Below are 27,233 nucleotides of genomic sequence, written 5' to 3'. Positions count from 1 at the left end.
AAAAAGCTAATTTCAAAATGTGACATGCTGTGTGACTCTATTTATATAACATTCTCGAAATTACACATATTAGAGAGTTTCCACGTGTTGGAAATGGTGGGAAGGGTAGGGAGAAGAATGGTTGATAAAGGAACATGTAAGTGTGTATACACATACTTAATATATTTTCTATTTTTGTCATTGTGATATAATTATGTAAAATGTTATTGAAGGCAACTGAATGAAGATGTATCTTTGTAACTTTTTGACATTAAACTTATTTTAATATAAAACATTTTTAAATGGTTATAAATCCAATAAAATAAAATTGTTTATTAATTGAAATACCCAGGTAACCATTATAAAGCCAAATAAAGTTAATAGAAAGTACATTTTCACCTACAAAGAGCAAGTTTCAGAATGGAAGAGGTGAATTATAATTATAGCTGTATGTCTGATTTCTTAAGAAAAGAATCAATTCATGTTCCTTTTGAAAGATTTGGTAAATTATTTTCTCCAGAAAAAACAAACAAAATAAAAAAGCATTCTATAATAGACTGCATAGTCCTGGAAAGTCATAATATTAAATAAATATCATCATTCTGCTAATAAGTTATATAATAGTAAATACAATTATTTTTATTCTAACTTACTGAGTAATAATAAAATTTTATTATACAAGGTACCTACTTATTCTTTTTAATCATATTTTATGCAGTATTCATTCATTATTTTAATGACCAGAACTGTTAAGTTTTCTTTGTTTATAAAACTTCCTCTTGTATTTCTCTTACAAAGACTTGGATTGGGAATCGAAGAAGGAAATATCGTCTAATGGGGATTGAAGTTCCACCTCCAAGGGGAGGCCCTGCTGATTTTTCTGAGCAGCCAGAGTCTGGTTCTTTGTCTGCACTCACAACAGGAGAGGTACCTGGTCCGGAAGTAGAAGAGGATAATGACAGAAATGATGAAGTGTCCATCTGTTTGTCTGAAGGAAGCTCTCAAGGTATTTTATATGGTTCACCTCCTAATGACAGCTTTTGTAAATTTTATGCATTTTTACTTTCTTTTCAGTTGCTGGACTTCAAATCTAAAGTCCTCAAACATTTGGTCAACTATTTTAAAAGAAATTGATTTATATTTATTCTATTTTTCAATGATAAATATATATTTAAAATATACAACATGATGTCTTGATCTACACAGACATAGCAAAATGATTACTATAGTCAAACTAAATAATATATCCTTTTCTTTTGTATGTGGTAAAAACGTCTGAAATTTCCTCTATTTGCAAATCTCCAGTATTCAGTATAGTATTGTTAGCTGCAATCATTACATTGTTCATTAAATCTCTGGTCTTATTCATCCTATGTAATTGTAACTCTATACCCTTTAACAACTACCACCCCTTTCTCCCCAGCTACCCACCCTGGTAACTACTATGTATCTGACTTAAAAAATCCACATATAGCCTGACCAGGTGGTGGGGCAGTGGATAGAGCGTCGGACTGGGATGCGGAGGACCCAGGTTCAAGACCCTGAAGTCGCCAGCTTGAGCGCGGGCTCATCTGGTTTGAGTAAAAAAAGCTCACCAGCTTGGACCCAAGGTCGCTGGCTCGAGCAAGGGGTTACTCGGTCTGCTGAAGGCCAGTGGTAAAAGCACATATGAGAAAGTAATCAATGAACAACTAGGGTGTCACAAAGAAAAACTGATGATTGATGCTTCTCATCTCCCTCCGTTCCTGTCTGTCTGTCCCTATCTATCCCTCTCTCTGACTCTCTCTCTCTGTCTCTGAAAAAAAAAAAAAAAAAAAGAAAAAAGAAAAAATTCCACATATAAGTGAGATTCGGCAGTACTTTTCTTTCTGTGTCTGGTTTATTTCAATTAGCATAATATCCTCCAGTTTCATCCATGTTGTCAGAAACGGCAGGATCTCTATTTTAAGGCCGAATAATATTCCATTGTGTGTGTGTGTGTGTGTGTGTGTGTGTGTGTGTGTGTGTGTGTGTATAATGGGCACTTAGGTTATATTTGTATCTTGGCTATTATAAATAATGTTGCAATGAACAAGGAACCATAGATATCTTTTGAGATACTGATTTAATTTCCTTTGGTTATATGCCCAGAAGAGGGATTGCTGGATCATATCTTAGTTCCATTTTTAATGTTTTGAGGGACCTCCATACTGTTTTTCATGATGGCTTTACATTCCCATCAATCATACACAAGGGTGCTCTTCATATTGGCACTGCACTTACCATTTACCTTTTTGATTTGTAGTAACTCCAACTAAATGATCTCCTGAATCATTTCATCACAACAAAGAAAATTCATCTACAATGATGGTCTCTTACATTTAGAAGTGTTGGTTATCACATTAATCTATACATGAAAATTAAGTACATGACTGTTTTTGTTTTACTGGAATTCTAATCAATTTAGGTTAGAGCATTATGAATGCATTGTAATAAAAGACAATATGGTGTAATGTAACAATTACCTAGATCTTCCACGAGTTCTTATTGTTACTTAAGGCAAAGTATTGAATTCACTGGGTTTTAATTTCCTCACCTTCAAAGTATAGAAATTAGGCTGGATTATCTTTATAATACATCTCAGTGTTTTCTTAAATGAGAACTCAAATAATATGTAATTATACCATTTGTCCATGAGTAGTATTTTTATTTGACTGTAAGCATAGAAACAGTTCTCTTTTGAGACCTTTTATTAATGAACAATTATATTGAGGTTTAATTTACATATAATAAAATCTATGCTTTGTAAATGTAGAATTCAATCATTTTTAATCAATTCTATAGAGTTGTGCAGTCATCACCGTCACTGAATTCCAATTTTAGAATGTTTTCATGACTTGAAAACATTTTCTTAAGCCCATTTTGCAATCGATTTTTTACTTCCACCTCAAAACCCACACAACAATTGATCTGTTGTCTGACTATATAAATTTGTCTTTGCTGGAAATTTTATATAAATGGAATTATATAATATTTTATCTTTTGTATCTGTGATAGAGAGAAAATCTTGCATTGGCCCATTTGTTTGTTTTTATTTAATTGATCAGGATATTAAGACCATATTTTTAAGATTTTTTTTTTTGCCTTTTAAATTTGCTTATTGAGTTTTCTCATGTCAGAACCTTTTTAATGCATTTTTTATATATTCAAATATACCAATACTTTCTTTTATGGTTTCTGACTTTGGTGTCATTATTACAAATTTTTCTTTGTACTACAGTTATGTAAACATACCCCTATATTTGCTCCTTATATCCTTATGGTTTCATTTTTTAACTTGATATTTATTACATTAGAATTTATTTTGCTTTAATAAGTGTGAGAAAAATATCTAATTTTATTTTTCTAAATGTTTAACAAATTTTCCCTAAATTATTAAATAAGTCAGTGTTTTCTCAGTGAATTTAAGTATAGCTTTTTAAATCAAATATTTACACATGCATATTTATATAAGCATGCATACACATCATGTAGACAAAATTTTGGATTCCTTATGTTACATTGACCTAATTATTTATAACTGTTGTTTTATAAAATATGTAGATATCTGGCAGGATTCTCATTATTCTTAGCTCTTGTAGAACATTGATTCTTCTAGGTGAATTTAAAAATTATTTTCATCAATCCCCTTCCCCATAATTTATTTATGATTTTTATTGGCACTGCACTGAATATATAATATAATGTGTGAAGTTGAATTCAAATTCAGTTAATATATGTTGAGTTTTAGATAATGGCAATGAGAGGGCCATGAATTTTCTTTCTTACTAACATTTGTTATCAATATTGATGAAGATCATAACAGAGAATTTAGTGTACAGAAAAACTGAAAGAGGAAAAAGAAAAAATGAAAAGCTATTGCATCATTTCCACACCCCTTATTTCGAATCTAGTTAGTCTATGAAACCATTTTTGTCTGATAGTAGTGTTTACCAAATTGTATATGTCTGAGAATACTTGAATATTTTTAGTGATTAATAAATAGATCTTTAGAGAATGTGTGTTTCTTTGGGTGGATGGGAGACTTATGAATAAATAATCTGATAAAAAGAAATTACATAAACCCCTAAAGAGAGTTTCATTCCCCAACTCCCACTTCCCTACCTGATAGTGAATTTTAATAAATAAGAAGTTAATGGAAAAAAATGAGTAAATTTTAAGGTTGCTAATGGACCACTGCTACTACACTGGCATCCTTTGTCATTTTATAGCGTGTTCTCTAGACAGCTGGCATAGTAATCAAGATTTAATGAGAAAAAGGAGAGAGAATTTAATGCATGAATCAAAAAACACTTGATGGGAGAAGTGAGATTGTCTAGAGTTTCTCTCAGTGGCTTATTTTTCACAGCTGTATGGTAAGCTTTTCATTTTTATCTGAAATTGCATCAGAAACAAAACAAAAGAACTTTCAAGTACTGAAAAGAGCCTGTTTTGAACTGTTCTATCCTAATTCTGCCCTATTCACTTTCTCATTTTGCTGATGGAGAATAGTAATCTGAGTAATTTAACTGTCTGATCATTTTGTGATGATTAAATGAATTGTATCATTCGGCTTAGCCTAATGTTATGCCTTTAAAATACACTAACCATATTCTCTTCTAGTTATGAAAATGTAGTTAAATGTATGTTTATTTTGAGATATCCATTAATTACATGACTTCTTAGAATAATGAGTAGTTGACCATACTATTTCAATAATCAGACAAGCTGAAATTCGGCATCCTTCATAATATGGCTGCTTATTCAACAGGGTTAGTCTTCTAAATATTCAAGAAGAAAAAAAATGTCTTTAAATCAGGTCTTACATTTTAAATGTTAAAATCACTTAAAAATCACATTAAATGTTTCTAGGAAAACATTATATAAGCAAGAAACAAGGATATTTTTTAAAGCACAGTAAAAGGCAGGTTTATTCAGTCACCAAAAAGTACTGTTTATCTTTTAACAGTTCCAATTCCATTCTTTTGCTTCTGAGAAAATAAGCAATTCACTGATACAGAGTTTTTGAGTTAACCTCTAACTTCAACCTTCTCCTGCCCACCTTCGCTTCTCCCATTTCCTTTTCTTTTCCCTGTATGGTGTGGAAGAGAAAGGAGGTGTGGTTAGGATTTGTTTTAGGAATTTTTGTTTGTTGGTTGGTTTGTTTTTAAAAAGCTGCCTCTCATCTAACTGCAAACTCTGGCAAAATTAATAGATAACTCAGTTCCTGAATTTCGAGTTCTATGTCTGCCAAAATATATTTAAAACTGGGCAATTGTGAAGATTTCTCCTATTCAGAGAAGCAAATTGTTTAAAGTATGGAAATCATTAACATCTATAACATTAAATTTCATAGCATAACCTTTTTGCAGCTGTATCTATTATGTAGGTGTGCAGATGAAGATAATTCTACTAACAGTTACTATGGCCACCACATAGAGTGCCCTCTAGAGTTTTCACTGATTAGTAATTACACTTACTTGTTTGGTTTCTAATTAGCGAGGCTGATTTTCTTCAGGAATAACCAACCACACGGACAGTGTTTAGCTTTCAAACTTTAACTAACATACAAGCTATCAGTAAGCAAAAGAATCATGCTTTATTCAGATGTATCACTTCACATTTTTTTTATTTTAAAAATCCTCAACACAGTTTTCATTTACATCTTGTAAAAATAATTAACCATGCATGAACATGTTGCTGGTAAAGTGGAACTATGTAGAAATTACAAGGAAGTGAGAATAGAAATATAAGCAAGACAGTAAAGAACAATTCCAGTAATGATCTTGTGGATGAGAAATATAACCCTTATTCTGAGGTTGCTAGTATTAATAGCATCTCTGAAACTCAACTTAATGACATTTTTCCCTCCCTTCATTTCATTTACTTGTTGATTACATAGAACTTGAAATGTCTGTGATTCGAAATCCTAAATAACAAATAGATCATAGTTTCCTCTCTTTAGCAACCAGTCTTTTAGAATACATACATACATACATACATACATACATACATACATAATTGGACATTGCATTAAAATTCCAGTAAAATTTCCCTGGATATTTAAACTCTAATCCCTATGTATTTATATGTGAGTTCCTAGATCAACCATGTTTTCCTAATCATACCTGTGTTCATACAGAGCACATATATATCTCTTCATGGAAAGAAATGGACTCTGAAAAATATTAGGAGGATTAATATTTTTGTTCTGCTTTGTACAGTGAAATAAAATGTCACTTGCTAAGGGGATGGAAAACTTCTACTAGTATTTATGCAAATAACCTTCATGATAGGCCTGTGCAGAAAGAACAGAGAGAAACAATACTGCCATGTTTTCCTAAGAAGTTGAGGTAGGAGTAACCTAAAACGGGGGTTCTATTGTAGGTGCCCTATGCTGTGAACTAGCCACTTCCCTAGCTCAACACAAAGAGCTTTTTTACTAGACTGGTTTCTCTGAATTACTTTTTATTTCTTTTATTTTACTTATTTATTATTTTATTTTATTTTTATTGAATATATTGTGATGACATTGGTTAATAAAATTATATGGTTTCAGGTATACAATTCTACATTATATTATCTGTATATTGTATTGTGTATTTGCCATCCTGTCTTTTATTGTTTATTTCTCATTTTTAGAATATTGAATTTTGATTATAAAAACAACATAGGTTCATTATAGAAAACATTGGAAAATACAATGAAAAATTTGGAAATAATACTACCCCTCAGTTATAACCATTCTTAAAATGGGGATGCGAAAATGTTTTTGCCAGTGTTTTCTCTTTGTCTATATACAGGTGTGTGTCTGTGTGTGGGAGGGGTGTGTGCATGCATTCACAAACAACAGCTTTTTTACAAAATCAGAAACATTCTATATTTATAGATTTGTATCTTATCATGTATTTGAAATTTTTTTCTCTTGTTATAATAAATAACGCATGTTTATTTTAAAATATTTAATTAAGAATGAGCAAATGGAAGAAAATAAAAGTTATCAAAATAAGTAAAATTAGAGGCCCTTGCCGGTTGGCTCAGTGGTAGAGCATCAGCTTGGCGTGCGGGAGTCCCGGGTTCGATTCCCGGCCAGGGCACACAGGAGAAGTGCCCATCTGCTTCTCCACCCCTCCCCTCTCCTTCCTCTCTGTCTCTCTCTTCCCCTCCTGCAGCCGAGGCTCCAATGGAGCAAAGTTTGCCCGGGTGCTGAGGATGGCTCTGTGGCCTCTGTCGCAGACGCTAGAATGGCTCTGATTGCGGCAGAGCGACGCCCCAGATGGGCAGAGCATCGCCCCCTGGTGGGCATGCCGGGTGGATCCCGGTCGGGCGCATGCGGGAGTCTGTCTGACTGCCTCCCCGTTTCCAAATTCAGAAAAATACAAAAAAATAAGAATAATAAAATAAGTAAAATTAGACAAAAGGAATAAAAAATTCTCTGTACTTTCATCCAGAAAGAATAATGGCAATCTTCTGGTATAAATAGTTTTAGTTTTTTTCTCCATGAATACCATGAGTATGAACACAGTTTTTCTTTCAGTGTAGTTACATAGTAGGTTTTGTCACCTTCATTTTTTCACTTTCTAGTGTATCATGAATATTTTCATTACCAACTATCCTTCTATTTTATTTTTAGTAGCTTCATAACATTTATTTTAAAGATAGGTCTTAAATGACTCCTCTAATCCTCCATTGCTAAACATATAGGTTGCTTCCTCTTTTTTTTTTTTTTTTTGTTATGAACAACACAGTAGTGACCATCCTTGCATTTTTACCTATCTACACTTATTTCCTTAGAACACGTTTTAGAAATAAGATTGCTCCTCACAGTATGTTTGGAGTGAATTTTCCATTTATTTTTTTTAATTACCTATTTGATCATAAAGAAATAATTCTAAATAAAGTTTTAAGCAATGAAAAATGAAATCATGACCCTTTTTTTTCTGCAGACGAACCCAATGAACTTGTTCCTAATGAAACTAAGGCTGAGAAGGAGGAGGACCACAATACAGTCTCTGAGGATAATGTGGTATGTACATTTTGCAACTCCTCATCACATGATGGTTTTCAAGGATTTGTTTCCAACTGGTGACAGTATTAGTGTTGTCAGAATAAAGTTTTACTCTATTTCACAAACTAAAACAGAACTTTTCCCAGTGAAATTATATATCTTTTTTTTTTTTTTCCATTTTTCTGAAGCTGGAAACAGGGAGAGACAGTCTGACAGACTCCCGCATGCGCCCGACCGGGATCCACCCGGCACGCCCACCAGGGGGCGATGTTCTGCCCACCAGGGGGCGATGCTCTGCCCATCCTGGGCGTCGCCATGTTGCGACCAGAGCCACTCTAGCGCCTGGGGCAGAGGCCAAGGAGCCATCCCCAGCGCCCGGGCCATCTTTGCTCCAATGGAGCCTTGGCTGCGGGAGGGGAAGAGAGAGACAGAGAGGAAAGCGCGGCGGAGGGGTGGAGAAGCAAATGTGCGCTTCTCCTGTGTGCCCTGGCCGGGAATCGAACCCGGGTCCTCCGCACGCTAGGCCGACGCTCTACCGCTGAGCCAACCGGCCAGGGCTTGAAATTATATATCTTTAAGGGTTTAATAAATGAAATTTAAAGCACTGTCAATTTAACCTTATATTTTTGATTTAGAAGATTAACAAATATAAAAACCTAATGCTTACTACACGTAAGACATCTTATACATAACAAGTTATTTACTTCAACACATTTAGCAAAGAGAAGATTTCTTCTCATTTGACAGATGGCAGAATTAAAACAGAGTTTAACCTGAGGTTAACAAGGAAAGAAACCTTTGTTAGTTTTGGGAATTGTATCCAAGGATTCCTTATTCCAAGGTCTCTTTTTAGACCATACCTATCTCGTGTACTGTGTTTGGAACTTTTTCTTTTTTCTAGTGAATTGGACTCTGTTATCTTAAAAATTGCAGCCTTAGCCAGATAGCTCAGTTGATTAGAGCATCGCCCTGAAGAACAGAGATTACTGGTTTGATCCCTAGTCAGGGCACATACAGGAACAGATCAATGTTCCTGTCTTTTCCTTTCTCTCCCCCTTCCCCTCTCTAAAATATATAAAATAAACATTTTTAAAAATTGCAGCCTGACCTGTGGTGGCGCAGTGGATAAAGCATCGACCTGAAATGCTGAGGTGGCCAGTTCAAAACCCTGGGCTTGCCTGGTCAAGGCACATTTAGGAGTTGATGCTTCCTGCTCCTCCCCCCTTCTCTCTCTGTCTCTCTTCTCTCTCTCTCTCTCTCCCCCTCTCTCTTCTTTCTAAAATGAGTAAATAAATAAAAAAATTGCAGACCCTGGCCAGTGGCTCAGTGGTTGAGCATCAGCCCAGCATATGGATGTCCAGGTTTGATTCCAAATCAGGGCACATTGGAGGAGTAACCATCTGCTTCTTCCTCCCTCCCTATCTCTTTTCTCTCCTTCTTCCCCTCCCACAGCCAGTGGCTGGATACATTCCAGTGTGGCCCCTGGACATAGCTCTGTCAGCCTCAGGTGCTAAAAATAGCTCAGTACTCAAGCATCAGCCCAGAAGGAGTTATCGGGTGGATCCCAGTCAGGACACATGCAGATGTCTCTACCTCACTATCTCCCCTCTTCTCGCCTATTTTTTTTAAATAAAAAAATTAAAAAAAATAATAAATAAAAATTGCAGTAATGGAAGACCGTATTAAGCAATTGAATAGCAGGCAGAAGCAGGCAATGTGTGGATTAAACTGGGTTTTATAAAAACATATGAACATTATTGATATGCAGAGATGTCCTTTAAGCAGCTGATTTAATGGTATCTGTTTATATTGTGACTCTATCAACTCAAAAAGATATTGAGATAATATTAAAGTTAAACATAAATACATGTTATTGTGCTTTGTTTTTGCTTTTGAATCACTTTTGCCCTTATTTGAAACTTTAAAAAAAAATGGTCCCTATGGGGTGTGTTCAGAGCTGGGGCCTACAGAAATGGCTGCTTGGTTTACAGCACACCCAACAGGAATTCAGAGTCATTGTAACAAGGGCACAAAACTTGTGGCCTTCCTATGAACAGGCATTTTACATGTAAAAAAACAAAGGTCCTTATAATGGATTTTTCTGTTATAAAATTGCTGTAATGTCAAGATTTACCCTGGCTTTCATTACAAACATTGTTTGTCTGACACATTGCCTCATCTGCTTAATAAAAACAAAACACATAAAATACAGTTTTGTTCTTTTTTGTTAAACATCAATGTATAGCAGTGTTTTCTACAAGCAGAATATAGGTTAGGACTGCATTTTATTGATGCTTGTCGTGATTTAAGTTTGATCCTTCTAACTAAATTCAGTGGGCACATTGGGGAAAAAACTTATTTTAAGGCAAAGTCATGTTTTCATTATATAGCTAGTAATAATTGTTTTTCACAGGTATTGATTATGCTAATATTTTAAATCCCACCAAGTAATAAACTCTGCTCTAGATTTGAGTTACATAATACGTTACATATGATTACTTACAAATTGGAACTTCTTTTCCCCTAAAGGAATGCTCATTTTAGCCTGGATTTCTCTGCAGTGGATTTCTCCTACAGCAGACATTTGAAGATAATGAATGAAGTCATGGCATGGGATGACTCACAGTCACTTAGGCACTTAGTTTTTCAAGAACAATTGGTTTTCAAAGACAAAGATTCAGACTTTCAAAGGTCGATCTTCTCTGCCTGTAACTTTTGAGTGTCCCCAATTATCCACAGATAACAAATCACAGAGACATATAAGACCCATTTATATGCACAAATCTATACAGTGGCCTTTGTGTCTTCTTCCCTAGATTACTTAGCTACCTTTCCCTAGAACCAATACAAATATATGAGAATCTAAAAACATCATCAAAAAATATATCAAATCTGAGGTCTGGTGAAAGCTGACATGATTAAACCCTAAGTTTATAGTGATTATAATAAAAAACAAAACATTTTATTCATCTCCAGGCAGCGGTAGAAAGCAATTTCATTGCAGCTGTCCTCCTGACTTAGAAGCCTGCAGGTCACAAACCCTGCTATAGTATTGTACTCTCATAGACAATATGCCAAATATGATCATTCCAAGATTGTTTGCGACTTTTAATCACCATATATATTGCTTGGTGGGAAGCTTGATTTCAAATTCTGCCTACGACATGTTGCTATTAATGTGCTTGTTCTTAAAAGACTGCCTAGTGACTAACTCTAGCTTAGCTTTTCTCTTTTTAAAAATTTCTTTTAGGTTGTCAGGGTTTAACTGTTTAAAAGTGTTTTTCCTTACTGTTTTTTTTTATATGAAAGAATAATAACTAGAACTGGTTTTATCTTATGGTTTTGCTTTTTGTAAAAATGTTTTCATGATTAGAAAACTTGCCTTGCCCCCACTTTTGGAGCTTATTGGTCATTTTTTCATCAGTGCGAAGTTGCTTTGTTTATACTTTTAACAGTACCTTCTCTGTGCAAGATATTGTACAAATTATGCTGTACCTTAATTCTAAAGCTAAGAACAATTCAGCATCTCTCTCACTTTTCTTTCTTACTTTCCAGTGAAGGAAACAAATAACCATGCTATTTTCATCATTACATCATACATATCTGCTTTAAATTGTCTAGTAAATAAATGAATTTTTAAAAGCGTATTTGACTTTGGAATGCTTGTCTCCTGTTGACATTTTACATTAGAAATTGCAAAGAGGTGTATGGGGGCTTTAAAAAAAAAACCTTTAAACCAACTGGATATGGTATCATTAAATCCACTAACCTTGTAGAAAACAAGTTCTCTTTACTGAGGATGCTATTTAAGCAGATATGAATGCTTATTTTTTTCAGTGATATTGTGAAAGGATGGTTTTTTTTTATTTGAAGTAGTAAAACAGTAATTTTCTAGTTATTAAGAAGTAATCAACTAAAGGTCGAAGGAAGTGACTTAGACACACTGGTTGTAACACTGAGGAACCAGTCAGTTATCAGAGTTTATTCCAGATATTCTAGACCAGATAATCCCATAACTAAAACTGAATATTGAATGCATACACCTTATACATTGTTGACTGTAGTGATGATGATCAAATCTATATTTATGAAAACTTCTCTACCTTTGTTACAGAAAATAGAAATTATTGATGAAGAAAGTGACATGATAAGTAATTCTGAAGGAGAACAAGTGAGCTCTTTCTTGGATTATAAGGTAAAAGTAACTTCAAATTGTGAATTCATTAGAGAAGGTATTAAATGACGCACACTTTTATAGTACTTATATACTAGTTTATTTCATTCACATTAAAAGTTAAACATCTTGGAGATACCACATTGACTCTCAGAAAACTTAAGGTCTCAGTTGCCTGGCATTTTAATTAATATTGGCTGCTTCAGTGGTTATAGTTATAAGCAGAGTTTGCTCAGCAAGAGTAGGTATTGATGGTGTATGACAAGGTTATGCAGTACAGAGCGGTGGTTAATGTGAAATTTGTGGCAATGCTTTTTTAAACCCAATGTTTATTTTTAAATGATGATAAAGGAGAATTTTTCCAGATTTTTTTTTGCTAATTTTATCTTGAATTGCAACTTCTGAAGACCATTACAAAAAAAACATATATAATAGTATACCTATTTTAGAAGTTTAAAGATAATCCTTAAAGCAAATAACAAATTAATATGAGTAGAAATTATTTTTTTTCTGATGTCACTTATTACTAAACAAAAAAGATTACTTTGAAAGCATGCTATAAACAATTTTTATTAATTTTTTTGTGACAGAGAGAGACTGAGAGAATGAAAGATAGGGATAGACAAACAGGAAGGAAGGGAGATGAGAAGCATCAACTCTTCTTTGCAGCTCCTTAGTTGCTCATTGATTCCTTTTTCATATGTGCCTTGACTGGGGAGCTCCAGCAGAGCAAGTGACCCTTTGATGAAGCCAGAGACCTTGGGCTTCAAGCCAGTGACCTTTGGGCTCAAGCCTGCAATCAAGGAGTCATGTCTATGATCCCACGCTCAAGGCAGCAACCCCACACTCAAGCTGGTGAGCCCATGCTCAAGCTGGCAACCTCAGATTTTCAAACCTGGGTCTTCTGCACCCCAGTTTAATGCTCTAGCCATTGCACCACTGCCTAGTCAGGCAATTTTATTAAATTTTGAATAAGCTGTCAGTCCATATGTTAATATATTTTCTTCATATATGTATAATTGCTTTCCCTTTGTTAACCAGTATCCTATCTTACAAGTTAACTTTGGGATCTTCTGAAATATTGGTTACAAAAATCATTCTTTCTCTACACAAAAGTTTTTTTCTTGGGTTATCATAAGAGTTTAAAATAGAGACTAGTACTTTGTTATTAACAGAAAATAATATAACATCTAATCACAAAAGACAACAGCTTTTGTCATTTTCTCAAAATTTGTTCTTTTACTAAAATTGAAAGTTATGTCATTTAACAGATTCTGCTTTCTAAATGTTCATAACATGTCAAACTTTAAAAATGTTGAACATTTTAAACACAGAAGAAAATTATCTTTTGAAATTTATTTTCTAAGTGGTCAATCAGCACAATACAATTCTGTATTTAAACTGTTTTTCCAACAAACAAAATTATAAAGTTTTTGGTTCTGAAGTACAAGAGATCACTGTAATCTCTCCTATATGACCATATATTTCTAAATGCCCAGTTCAGGATAAAAATGGCTCTGCAAGCCACTGCTTGGCACAGTTTATGGAAACTACAGACAAGAGGACTGGATTGCACAGCTGTTAAGTGTGCTCCACTTAGCACTCTCAAACAGTTGAGAGGGTTGTGCCCAGAACTCTGAGGATTCCTTCTAGGGCCTTTCCCTTCTGGTGTTCTAGCACACTTGAGAAGTTTTAGAGCAAAAGCCAAGACAGAGCAGAGTGTCCAGTCCAGAAATCTTAATATTTTCAATTGAACTCTAAAGCACATTTAATGATCCAGTGTTTTCCCCTGGGTAAATGCTGTGAGAATAGGATGTCTTTATAGCACATAGCCATTCTACTTAAACTTCTTTAATTCTCAAAAATCAACACCTATATAGAAATATATCTTTTATAATCATTATTAAAAATATTTCAGTTCACTTCATTTGTGAATTTTGTTAGTTTAAGTGTAACCTCATATGACAGTTCTCATAGCTGATTTTAGGATGTTGATTTAAAGCATCCTTATCAGTTTGAAAATTTAATTTTTCTTCAGAAAACGTTTGTACTATATTTGCATACACATTAATATTTCTTATTAGGGAATCAAAATCACTTTATTGGTTTCTTAAATATATTCGTTAGAAGCTTTTTAATTATCTATGTGTTATCTGGATGTGGTTAGCACATAGGTGTCCACTACCTACCTAATTCCTAAGTGAGTAAATACATTGATGTATCATTATAAATTCTTTTAAGGCTATTATGGAAGTACTCATTTATATGAAATCAATATAGACAAAAAGAAAAACAAGATCATGATAACTTTTTCCTATACTAAATTGAACAGTCTCTCATTATTCTTGGGATTCACTGTAACAAAATGAAAGAATATTTCTGATATGCATTTGATAATTGTTACTGTGCAACCATCAGTGCTCAGTTTGGGCATACTGGAATTTCTGATTAATATATAGTTCTAAAAATCCATAAAATCCGTATTGCTCAGAGTTCTAACTAACTTAAAATGCTTATGAGACAAGTTCGTGATCTCAGTCCCTGAGGCATGAGCAGTATGTCATAAAATAACACCTTGAATATTCCCTACAATCATCTTGGACAAGAAATTGACAAATCTTACTGGAACTTGAGGAAAATTTTAACAAGAAAAATGAACTAGATCTTGTTTTCTGAAAGTCAGTTGTTAATGTTACTTTACTAGCTCCTCTCACAAACACTCCATTTACTTAGGAAAATCTCTAAGGTAAACATAAATCAGTGCTTATAATCTTGAGAGTGTTTAATAAGTTTTTAAAAAACAGCACTGAGAAGAAAATGTCTGCAATATTAAATTATCTTAAAGCTGTTTATGTTTTTTAAACATTGCATAGATACTGAAGGGGAGAAAAATTCACATGAAAAATCAAAATCTACATACCAATAGATGCTTTATGATGCTTGCAAATATGATTTTTTTAAATAATGGAGTGCAGCTCAAAAGGACTTTACATTCAAAGGAGACAGTAAGATAATGAGGATAGGTATCACCTGTATTTAAAAAGACTTCCAGATCAGCACTTTACTAGTACTATTGTTCTGACAATGAGTACTAAAGAAAACAACACATATTTAGAGTTAGTAAAATGTATTGTGGCAGGCGCATGTTGAATTTTATTATAATACTTACTTGTAAATTAGATTGCTATAGAGTGCCTTTGGATAAGGAATTTAACTTGAATCCTCATTTTCAGGTGACTCACTTGATATTAAATAGTCTGAAAAGGAAGCAGTTTTATTAGATAAAGTATGTTCTAAACTGAGCTGATAAAATAGTTGATGCAATAAACATGTTCATAGATTGAATGTGATTAATATAACTGCATCCCTTCATCTAAAACAACAAAAATGCCTGTAGAATAAACTAATTTTAGTGTCTTCTATAAAAGTTTTTGTAAAAATGCTGTTAAAGTTTCTGCTGTGCACTTTGAGACCAATTCTCCATCTGCAAATAACACTGGGGAAATAAATTTTTGTTGCATCCACAAAAACACTTGTTCTTACCTAATTCGAGTGTGCTGATCTCAAATCTGACATTAGTTTTTCTCTATAAGCTACAGTTTTTTGCAATTCAAGATTTTAGGTTTTCATCTTATTGTAAAATTTCAACATTTAGTATAACATAATGAAGTAGAATGTCTTCTTGGGCATCATCTTTGTGAAAATATAACAATTTATATAATACAGTAAATACACTAATACACTAAAAGATATAATTGCATCAGAATTTGTCTACAATTTTGAAATAGAACATATTAAAACATTTATTTAAATTCTATTCAGGCAAAAATTTGCGTTTGTAGCTGTTGCGTTTGTGTGCTTGTTGAGGACAATCTCGTTTGATTCCCCAGCAGTAGTCTGCTCATCACTAACAACTCCAAGTTTTCAGGAAATTTATCAAGGTGACTGTTCAGAAAGTGAATCTTAGCGCTCATGTTACATCCAATGTCGCAGAAAGTCAACAGCATCCTTTGAATCAGAAGTTTATAGTTTTCTGCTTTTTTTGTTGCCAAGGAAGTTCTTTGTAACTGCCACAAAAGACTGCCATGCTGCTTTCTCCTCCTTATTCATCTTCCTGGCAAATTCTTCGTCACGTATGAGGGTTCGAATCTGAGGTCCATTGAATACACCTGTTTTTATCTTCTCGAATGATAAGGCAGGAAAAGCAGAAATAATATGTTGAAAGCATTCACTTTCTCTATTCATAGCTTGAACAAACTGCTTCATTAAGCCAAGTTTGATGTGAAGTGGGGGGGGAAATGATCCTGTCTCGATTAACTACAGCGATTAACTACAGGTTTATTCACAATATTTTGCATCCCTACTTCCAGAGCTTCACATTTTGGCCACTCCTTCTGTGTCCAGTGTTTCTCCCAAGCTTGGCTGTCCCACAAACACAGAAACCAAGGATACTTCGTGAAACCTCTCTGTTGTCCTAGCAGGAAATTTATCATTTTAAGATCCACACAAATGATCCAGTTATGCTCCTCATACTTCAGAAAGTCGAGGACAGTTTTTATGTCATTATAATCTTCTTGCAAATGAGTTGAATAACCAATTGGAACTGCTGCATAAACATTGCTGTTGTATGGGAGAACACATTTCAGACTTAGTTTAGAGCTGTCAAGAAATAGCCTCCATTCTTTTGGACTGTAAGTGGTAACACCTAGCTGGCTGAGAAGACTACTGATATCACGACAGTAAACAAAGTGTTTGTCTTCTGAAGAAAAGTCCACAAAACTTTGTTCATGCTTCCTGAAATGGGATACTTTAGCTGACCGGTGAAGTACATTCTTTTCTTGAAGCCTGGAGGCTAGTAACTCAGCTGCTTTCTTTGATAGGCCCAAATCTCTTACTAAGACATTCAATTCGGGTTGGCTAAACTGCTGAGGGGTTAATGACTGCTTGGCATCAGAAGAAGACCCTTCAGATTCTACAACCACTTAATCATGCATCTTATCAAAATACACTTGATCACCATGTTCACTTTCTTTGTCCTTAGAAGAAATAAAACCATTGAAAACTGGAACTGGGAGTGTCTCAGAGTGTGGGATAGGTCATATTGCTGAAGGAATATTAGGATATGTGATCTTATACCATTTTTTCTTGCCGATGCTCTTTGTATGGATCAGACAGAAATAACAGTCACTGCTGTGGTCCTTAGGTTCACAGAACCATGGGAATACCAAAAGGCATTCCTTTGTGTTTTCCTTTTGTCCAGTTACAAAGCATTTCCTCACAATTATGACACACAATATGAGGAGCCCAATTCTTGTCTTGATCGCCAAAGGGAACTTGAAAATAGGCAATATATGCACGTGTCACAAATGATGAAATATTGTGCCTTTGACATTGAAGTGTTTAACAGCCACATATATGATGTAACAGAAGGTGTCAGGATTATTCTTATATTTACGCCTACTTGAAGAAGCCATGATTCAATCTTAAAACAAAATAAGAGGGTGTTTTTAGCAGATAATAATTTTTTACATTTAAAAACAACTACAATTATGTAAAAGTGATGTTTGTAAAACATTAATTGCCTGCGGTTGTGTTCAGTCCAAGAGTTGTTGCCCTTTACTCCAATGTAAAAATCAGTGCATGCCATTAACTGTGACAAAAAGAAATTAAAATTGTATAAAAACTAGAGCATGCACCAAAAAACGAATTTCAGATTTAGAATCAGCAATGCAGAAATATATAGAAAGAGTTCTAAAACCTCATGCAACAGAAAATGTAAAAAAAATTTGTTCCCCATTCAGATTATTTTTATGGTTTTTTTGTTTTGTTTTGTTTTGTTTTTGGCAAAGGGGCAGACTAATAATTTATTTTTTATTTTAATAAGTTTTTTATATTTTTCCATAAGTAATATTCACCTTCTTTTACAGTCAGATCAGTATTAACAAGTGGATGCAGTTGTGTAACCATGACTATAATCTGTTTATTCATCCACTGATGATCATTTGTGTTATTTCTAGAGTTTGGCTATTGTGAATAAAGCTGCTGTGAATATGTATGTATTCTTTTTGTGGACATGTGTCTTCATTTACCATAGCTAATACTTAAGACTAATATTGCTGAGTCAGATAGTAAGAAGGGTAGATTTAATTTTATTAGAAACCACCAAACATTTTTCAAAGTGGTTAGACAGTTTTACACTCCCACCAGCAATGCATGAGACATCTAATTAACCTACATTCTTACCAACAGTTGCTATTGTCAGTCTTTTTAACTTTAGCTATTTTAGAATATTACTAGTATAATCTCATTGCAGTTTTAATTTGCATTTGGTCATTCACATATATTCTTTGGTGATGTGTGTGTTCAAATAATTTGCCTGCTTTTCATTTGTTTCTGGTCTTATAATTGTGTTATAAGAATTCTTTATATGTTCTGAATGCAAGTTCTTATCAGATAACTTGATTTACAAATATGTTCTTTCAATATGTACCTTGTATTTTTATTTTCTTAACAGTGTCTTTTGAAGACCAAACAGAATTAATTATTTTTTAAATCTGATGAAGTCTTTCTTTTAATTTTCATGCTTTTTGTGTCCCCTTGAGGTATCTTTGCCTAACACAAGAACACAAGGATTTTCTCCTCTCTTTTTCTTCAGAAGTTTCACAGTTTTAAGATTTACCTTTAGGTATAGGATCTACTTCTTATTAAATTTTGTATATGATGTGAAGTAGGGTTTATGCATTTTTTAAATATCTGTTTATAATTGTTCAACCACTGTTCTTTGAAAGACTATCATTTCTTTGTCTACTGAATTACTTAAGCACCTTTTTTATTCCAAAGTGAGAAGTGGGGGAGGGGAACGTGAGGGCAGACAGACAGACTCCTGCAAGCGCCTGACCATGATCTACCCTCCACCTGGAATGCTCACCATGGGGCGATGCCCGGCCCCTCTGGGGCGTTTCTCCTGTGTGCCCTGACCAGGAATCCAACTGGAGACTTCCACACACCGGGCCGACGCTATACCGCTGAGCCAACCTGCCAGGGCCTCCGCAGCACCTTTTTTGAAAATCAACTAAATATATATGACCTTTTTTAGCACATATATTTCTGGACTCTGCTTTGTTCTCCTAATCTATATGTCCACACCTTTGCAATACCACACATTCTTGATTTCTTGATTACTGTAGATTTAAAGGTAAATCTATTCAGAACACATTTGTGGCCATTTTTTTTTTTGTTTGAACCTTATAAACTTTAAAACTAGAATAACTAAAGATTATTAATAATATATACATTTTACTCATAAGTAAACAAAGTCACAGAGAAGTTAATTGGCTTGTCCAAGTTTACACAGTTATCAGTAGTCTTGGCACTAAAATCTTTCCAAATCATAGTCTACTGCTTTTTTCCCAAACAAGTAGAAAAAATAATGAAGAGATTACTGGTCTCAAATTAGTGGTATACACTGGTTTATTTGGAGATATGTTCTGAGTAATGGAATCCTACCTAAAGGCAGGGGGGTTCAGGGAAAATACTTAAAACAGTTTTAGCAGTAATTTCAGTATCTTCTTGGTAAAAGAAAATGATAAAAATTTTAGTTCTCAGGATTTGACTTTATGAATGGTACATTAGGCATTATTGCATCTGCAATTACTTTTTACTTGGCTTTAATGGGCTCTGTCTATTCTTAATCCTAATCCAAATGCTAATTAGGTTTCGTATAGGAGAAGTCTTTCTAAGACAAAACTGTTTCTTGATTTTTCTCTTACTGTAGTTAATTTCATTTGATTTTGGACTTTGCAAATTGTTTTCTGTTGGTGATTTGCTTTAAAAACATCCCTTGATTAAAAGGAAAATTTTCTTCTATGCTCTATATTCTTTTATGCTAAAATTTTATTTTCTTGTATAATTTGATTGTTATTTTAGAATTTTATTGTGCTTCAGCTATGTACAGTGTTGTGTGTTTTTTTGGGGTTGTTTTTTTTTTTTTGGTGGCAGAGACAGAGAGTCAGAGAGAAGGACAGATAGACAGGAAGGGAGAGAGATAAAAAACATCAATTCTTCATTGTAGCTCCTTAATTGTTCATTGATTGATTTCTCATATGTGCCTTGACCAGGGGCTACAGCAGACCGAGTGACCCCTTGCTCAAGCCAGCGACCGTGGGCTAAGCTGGCGAACTTGGGGTCTCGAACCTGGGTCCTCCACATCCCAGTCCGATGCTTTATCCACTGTGCCACCACCTGGTCAGGCGCTATGTACAGTCTTATGTTTGCATAGGCTAATTATATTGTTTGATGTTTTGTCCTTCAGAATGAAGTCAGATTCATTGAAAATGAGCTAGAGATTCAAAAGCAAAAATACTTTAAACTTCAGACATTTGTTAGAAGCTTGATACTAGCTATGAAAGCTGAGGATAAGGAACAGCAGCAGGTAGGTACTGGAAGAGAATTGTAACATGTAATATATCATGTTGAATAATGGCATGTCACACTTGGGTTTTTCATATATTTTTTAATACTTCATTCCTGCTTTACATCAAGGAAAAATTTGTTACTTATGAACTTTTTCAGCACAAATTTCTTGAGATTACATTTTCAAATTTTTGTTTACTGCTTTAATGGAAAATAAAAATAACTGAATAACATACTATAATTCCAAGTTAACTTTAAAAAGTAACTTAATATAATTTTAAATAAATTATCAAAATGTTTGTAAAGACAGCTACCTTAACAGGAGAGAGACCTATTTGAGAACGCTTTATAAATTAAAGACATGAGGCATTTACCTCTCTTGTGGATTTCAGTTGCCTTCTAGCCTATACTAGAGTTCACATATGTTTGAATACTTCTATTTCATGATATTTGCTCACCATTAAAAACATGAAATTATTTTGTGAAAGTCTTTGTGATCACAGTGCATCATTTACTTATCCCAATTTAACTAAAGTATTTGAGTCCTCTACCCCAAAGATGAAATTAATGTTTTCTGACTGTTGCTATGGATTTTTGTTTATAAATTACTCTCAAATGCCATTTTTGTCTGATTTTATCTAATATTTTGTAACAATTTATTAAGTTTGCAAAAAAGAATTATAGGATTATAAAATTCTATTCAACACTAAATTATACTTCATTTGCTTCTGAGTTGTATACTGCCATGGTGATTTCTTGTCAAAAATTTTCAGTATGAGTAGTATGTCACAAAGGTAACCATTAATTAAGAAGCAGTCTCAGAAGTTTTTATTCAGCAAGGAATCTCAGAAGTACAGAAATATATCACTTATATCCTAACAAGACTTCACATATCATCACAGACAACTTCAGAAGAAAATATTGGAGTCTTAGCATCACACAATTCTCTTTTTTTTTAAAAGAAAAAAAGTCTTTATATGTTTCACTGAACTACTGAACCACAAAATTTAAACTAAAAGAACTTACTCATGAGGTTCAAATCAACACATACATTTTTGATCCAGTTTCATGAATTTTGTTCCCCTTACGCCGCACACGCACAGACACCACAAGACAGTAATCTTCATATACTGTGCCAGCTTTCTTTAAGCATATTGCTTTATTATGTCAGTTATGCTTAGCTCATAGCAAACTGAAAATGTGTTTGTTTTTTAGGAATCTAAAGTAAAGGTTTTACAGAATAAGGTGTTAGTCTTAAACATGATCCCATGAGTACTGTAAATTTTAAATAACTGTAAAAAATATTAGGTCCAACTATAGGAATAACTTGGAGTGTGGTTTTGGTCCCAGAAGTTATAGTATGGTTTTGAATTCAGAGTTATACAACCAGCTAAGTAACAGTTTTCTATGTCTCTTGATATCTAAATAACACACAGATTGCATCTTGTTTGCTAGTTTTGACCTTATCCCTAACTTGCTTCTTTCCGTAAAACCACTCACAAATAGGAAAAGTAACTACTTTACATTTAACTTTTCTTCTTCTCTTATAGGTTTTTTTTTTCTGACAAAAATTAATGAACTAAGATATGGACAAAATGATGGTTAGGAAACAAAGAACATTATACAAAAAGCAATTGTAATAAAAGTCATAGGTTATATAATAAACACTTAAGTAGAAACTATTATACTAATTTTCATAGTTGATTACAGATATAATGGATCTCAAAATATGGTCTCAAAATAGAGAAGACACTAAAAATAGTTCATAAAAGTTATTTAGACGATGTCTTAAATTACTGATTTAACACTCTGAAATTCTTAGAGGTTTATTTCTAGAAGAAACAATTTCATTGGTTTCTCATTTAAAAAAATCTGTCTTTTCAATAATATTGATTTGGGTAAGTTGAGTGAGATGAGTGATACACAGAATATTTTGCCCAAATGAAACATTCCTGGCTTTAAAAATGTATGATAGAGTCTGACTGAAATATTATATTACTCAAAGTTTTTTTTTAAGTAAATGACCATTTTAAGATAAAAATAATGGTCCTGGCCAGTTGGCTCAGTGGTAGAGCATTGGCCTGGCGTGCAGTAGTCACAGGTTCGATTCCTGGCCAGGGCACACAGGAGAAGCACCCATCTGCTTCTCCACCCCTCCCCCTCTCCTTCCTCTCTGTCTCTCTCTTCCTCTCCCACAGCCAAGGCTCCATTGGAGCAAAGTTGGCCCGGGCGCTGAGGATGGCTCCATGACCTCTGCCTCAGGCACTAGAATGGCTCTGGTTACAACAGAGCAATGCCCCAGATGGGCAGAACATCACCCCCTAGTGAGCATGCCAGGTGGATCCTGTTCGGGCACATGCGGGAGTCTGTCTGACTGCCTCCCCGTTTCCAACTTCAGAAAAATACAAAAAAAAAAAAAAAGATAAAAATAATATTGTCGTGAGTTATCTTCCCTTGATAATTCACTATGTGAATTTAGCCTGGTCAATTGCCTTTCTTGAACTTCAATTTCTCTACTTTGCAAGTAAGATCAGAATGATTAACATCATAGAACTTAGCATTTATACCCATAAGGCCTAGAATAAATGTTACAGAGACTGATGATATATTTGGGAAATGCTTTAATCTTTTGGGAAAGGTGGTCGTAGGTCACACTTTAAAGATAGATGAATCAAACTCTGAAGATAGATTGATGAAGATCCTAACAATTAACCTTTTTTAAAAATGTTAGTATCTGAGATAAAGGCAGTTCTAGAAATTGGCATACTCTAAGTTGTGTTCAGTATGCCAAAATTGCAATCTGGTAAGATACTGAAAAAAATTTTGAAGTAGTCTTTAAGTATTAGTAGTGCTCTATGTTGCCTCAGATTTCAAAGTTTTCTGTTTTGTACTACACTCAATTGTTGGTCAACTATGTGAAATGCAGTGACGAAGAAATAAATAATAGTGCTTCTTCAATTTTAAGGTCTCCTCACTAAAATTCAGAATATCATTAAGTCTGCTCATCCACTTGATTTTTTAATACTCTAAGCACATGTTGAGTGAAAGATAGTTGGAACACTTTGCCCTCTTTAATATAACTTCTTCACAGTTACAAAGTAAATTAAATCCAGTGATATAGTCCTCATAAACTATGATTTGCCAATGTTAGAAAAAGCTTTGTTTCACCTGGACTGGGTTAGTAGTACGCAAATGTTATAAAAAAATGGCATCATGTCTTATTACTGCAACCTAGCACCTTAAAAAGCATGTAGTACTTTCAGGTAATTTCTTTGTAAATACTCTCAGTTTCAGCAGGAAATTTAAGAACTATTTAATAGTATAAAATAAATAACTTTTTTCAGACAAATTTCATCTTTTCTTATGTAGCCTGCCTGACATAAAAGGAAAGGTTTCTAGTGTTGCCTCTCTGCTATAAGACAAAATATATAAGATTTATACATCTCACTTCTTTTACTAGAGAGAATGGGAGAGTATTGTCTTATTTCAGCAGTGGGTTTCATGTTCTCCAACATGCCCTGTCTTTCTGTTTCTTAATTAGATAGCAGCAAGCTTGCATTTGTTTCTGTTCCCTTGGTCCTTCTTTACTACTACATCCAAAGTCCACATTAAAAGCAATGCTTTTTAAACATTTCCCATAAATACACTATTTTTTAGTATTAGAAGCAAACATATCTCTCATTTACTTCATAATTTTTTATGGTCAAATGAGCTTCAGCACTGTTAACTACATAAAACTTGATTAACCATTTATTTCTCTAGTATGGATACATGTTCCACAGCCCTAGATGAAAAAAATTACACCATGGCAAAGCTTAGTTCATGGCTCTTGCCTTATCCTAATTATTACCGCAGAGAAACAACTGACCCTCTAGGTACATCATTACGCAGCTACATTCACTGACTCAGCTGTGCTCTGGTGGGTGTTTGGCCATCTGTAGATTTATGGGCATAGCCTAAGAAAAGAAAAAAAAAATCACTTCGCATTTTCAAGTTGTTCAAGTTTACTCTAAAGTAAAATAGCTGAACTTCTCTTTTAACAACTAAGTTCTTTCTCTTACTGTCCTAATTGAAATGTGTTTTTCTCTAAAAGACGGAATAACTAGACAGAATTATTTTAATAAGGAATATAATTTTAAAGCCCTTTAGCAGCGATCAATGAATACTCAAAACTAGTAGAAAAATCACTTATCTCCAACACTTCAAAGCAACTTGTTAAAGAATAGTTGTTCATCTCTCTCCTGATTTCCCTTTTGTCCAGGTTTCTACTGTACATAATCCACTCTCAAGATCTAGTATGTTGTTACTTCCTTAATTTAACAGTGTATTAAGTATTATTCTCGTAGGTGAGATACCATATATGTTTCTGAAAGATAAATGTTCCTTTCTTTAAATCTATAAGAATAAATCAACATGAAAAGAATACAACTATTAACATAAAATTGAGGGGAAAATCTGTCCACATACTAATTTTAAAAATTGATTTTTCTGATTCAGGCACTGCTGTCAGATTTACCTCCTGAATTAGAAGAGATGGATTTCAATCATGCTTCACCGGAACCTGATGATACCTCATTCAGCGTGTCTTCTTTATCAGACAAAAATGCCTCAGACAGTTTGTGACTTGAGGCAGGGTGTATATGATACAGCCTTTCGGTTGCCTAACAGGTGTGCATTCCACAATAACTGCATTCTATTGGAGTGCAATTCTTCAGCTGAAAAAACAAATTATTGAAACCAGTACATTATGTGAAAGATGGGCAAGATATAATGGCTACAGTACAAAAACAATGTATGTGAAATATAAAAGCATTGTTAGAATGTATTTCCCAAACTGATAGAAATCTTGGGAAATAATTGTATTTAATTTTGAGCATTTTAGCATTGAAATGCGTAATATCCATTTTTTTTATTTTTTTCGATTTCATAGAAGAATCTTAGTTTTAATAATAGTTTTGGCCAGAGACACACACACACTAAAGTATTTCAACATTGTTTATTGGGTTACTGAAGCTTGATTACTGTTTTTGTAGCTGTTACATCTTTCTCTCTCCTTTTCCTAACATACACGTTTACTCAGGAAAGTGGGCTGTAAATTGAAACAAAACTTTGAAAGTCATTTAACCTGGATGAATCTTGAGATTTATTTTTTAAACCCCTCGAGAATTTGACTTAAGCTAATGATTGAAAATTGAATGATTGCTAATATATAACTGTAAATTTTTGTCATTCCTTCATTATCCAACACAAATACTTGGGGGGAGGGGGAAGCACTATGGAAAAATAACTCAGCAACATGAAGTCAACTAATGGAAGTGTACAGAAACAAAATGTTGTAAAAGATTTTTCTTGATGGAAATTCTTCATTGGTACAAATGACAATTATTGATGATTCACATCCTATTAGTAAAATTGTATAACTGAGTTAGGTGAAATGTTGCACAAATATTACAAGTTTATTACCATCTTCATAATATTTTTTTTTACTTCTTACATTTTATGAAACAGGAAGTCAGTGTAAGCCACTAAGATTTTTTTTTTATCTAGTCATTCAACTTTGCCATAAAATTTACCTCATTTTCATATGAGGCTTGTAAACAGCCATGGCCAAGGGTAATATCCAAAAAGAGTTAAACTACTTTGGTTGCAAATCACAGTGCTCTGGATTTCCTGAATACTATTTTATGAGCATGCTATTCATTTGTTTTATTAGCAGGTACCACATGTCAACACACTGTAGACAATTCTTTGCAGACCCCTTCCGGATACCAGATGGCATTATCAGGGCCCATAAAAAAGAAAATACTAGTTTCTCCCTGAGCACACTATATTATATATTTGTGGGTTGACAGTGTGGAATTGTGTTGCATGGTTAAATTCTATACATAAAGAATGTTAATAAAGTAGCTTAGATGGCTCTTTTAGCCATCAAGTTTCTACGGCAGATATTTTTGTAAATTTTAGGAATAAACAATTTTGATCTTGGAATTCACAGATACCAATTTACTAATGCAGAAAGGCAGTCATGAATGTCTTTGACCTTGAGATGCCCCCTCACCACACACATAAATAAGTAGGGTTCATTTGTAATCTTTCATTTTGTCAGGTATTTGTTTAATTTAATATTGCTGCCATCATACTATAGTTTTTTTGTTAGCAAAAATGTATCATTGGTTAGGTATGCTTCTTTTTAGCTGACAGCCATATGGTTCATTGCAAACACTGTTTAGTACTCCTTGCTGACAAGTCAAATTTTATTTTTTTTAAAAAAGGGTTCTGAGTAACAATAAAATTTCAGATATTAGGATTAAATTTATCTGTCTCGCCAATTACTTCATGAGATAAAGAGTCCCTACTATGTGGAGCAAATATATAAATCATTTCTTTAAGTTGCATGAACAAATTCCAGGCCTTTAAGCCTCTCTTTTTTATTATTAATTTTAACGTGGTGACATTGATAAATCAGGGTACATATGTTCAGAGAAAACATCTCTAGGTTATTTTGACATTTGATTATGCTGCATTCCTTCCTAGTCATTGAGTTTATCTGTAAACTCTAGTTTTTCTGCTTCTTTTTTAAACTCCTTATTCGGTTCTTGTTACAAAGTGAAGATAGATGATTCTCACCTACATCTTTCAACT

General features: G+C 33.7%; 1 protein-coding gene and 1 non-coding gene across 2 annotated transcripts in view; both read left to right on the top strand.

Annotated features, from left to right (window-relative positions):
* Positions 1–25,214, top strand: part of HDX (highly divergent homeobox) — a 108,359-nt gene extending 83,145 nt beyond the window's left edge. Inside the window, exons 5-9 of the mRNA XM_066357050.1 lie at positions 778–985; positions 7,944–8,023; positions 12,120–12,200; positions 20,491–20,610; positions 25,089–25,214. Of these exons, the coding sequence (XP_066213147.1) occupies positions 778–985; positions 7,944–8,023; positions 12,120–12,200; positions 20,491–20,610; positions 25,089–25,214 (615 nt within the window). The remainder of the gene's footprint in view (positions 1–777; positions 986–7,943; positions 8,024–12,119; positions 12,201–20,490; positions 20,611–25,088) is intronic.
* Positions 9,948–10,075, top strand: LOC136386679 (small nucleolar RNA SNORA11). Its single transcript, XR_010748027.1, has one exon. It is a non-coding gene; the product is annotated as a small nucleolar RNA SNORA11 (small nucleolar RNA).
* Positions 25,215–27,233: the final 2,019 nt, after the last annotated feature.

This window comes from Saccopteryx leptura, chromosome X, assembly GCF_036850995.1.
Source record: "Saccopteryx leptura isolate mSacLep1 chromosome X, mSacLep1_pri_phased_curated, whole genome shotgun sequence".
NCBI lineage: Eukaryota > Metazoa > Chordata > Mammalia > Chiroptera > Emballonuridae > Saccopteryx > Saccopteryx leptura.
This window is presented reverse-complemented; position numbering and strand designations above follow the sequence as displayed.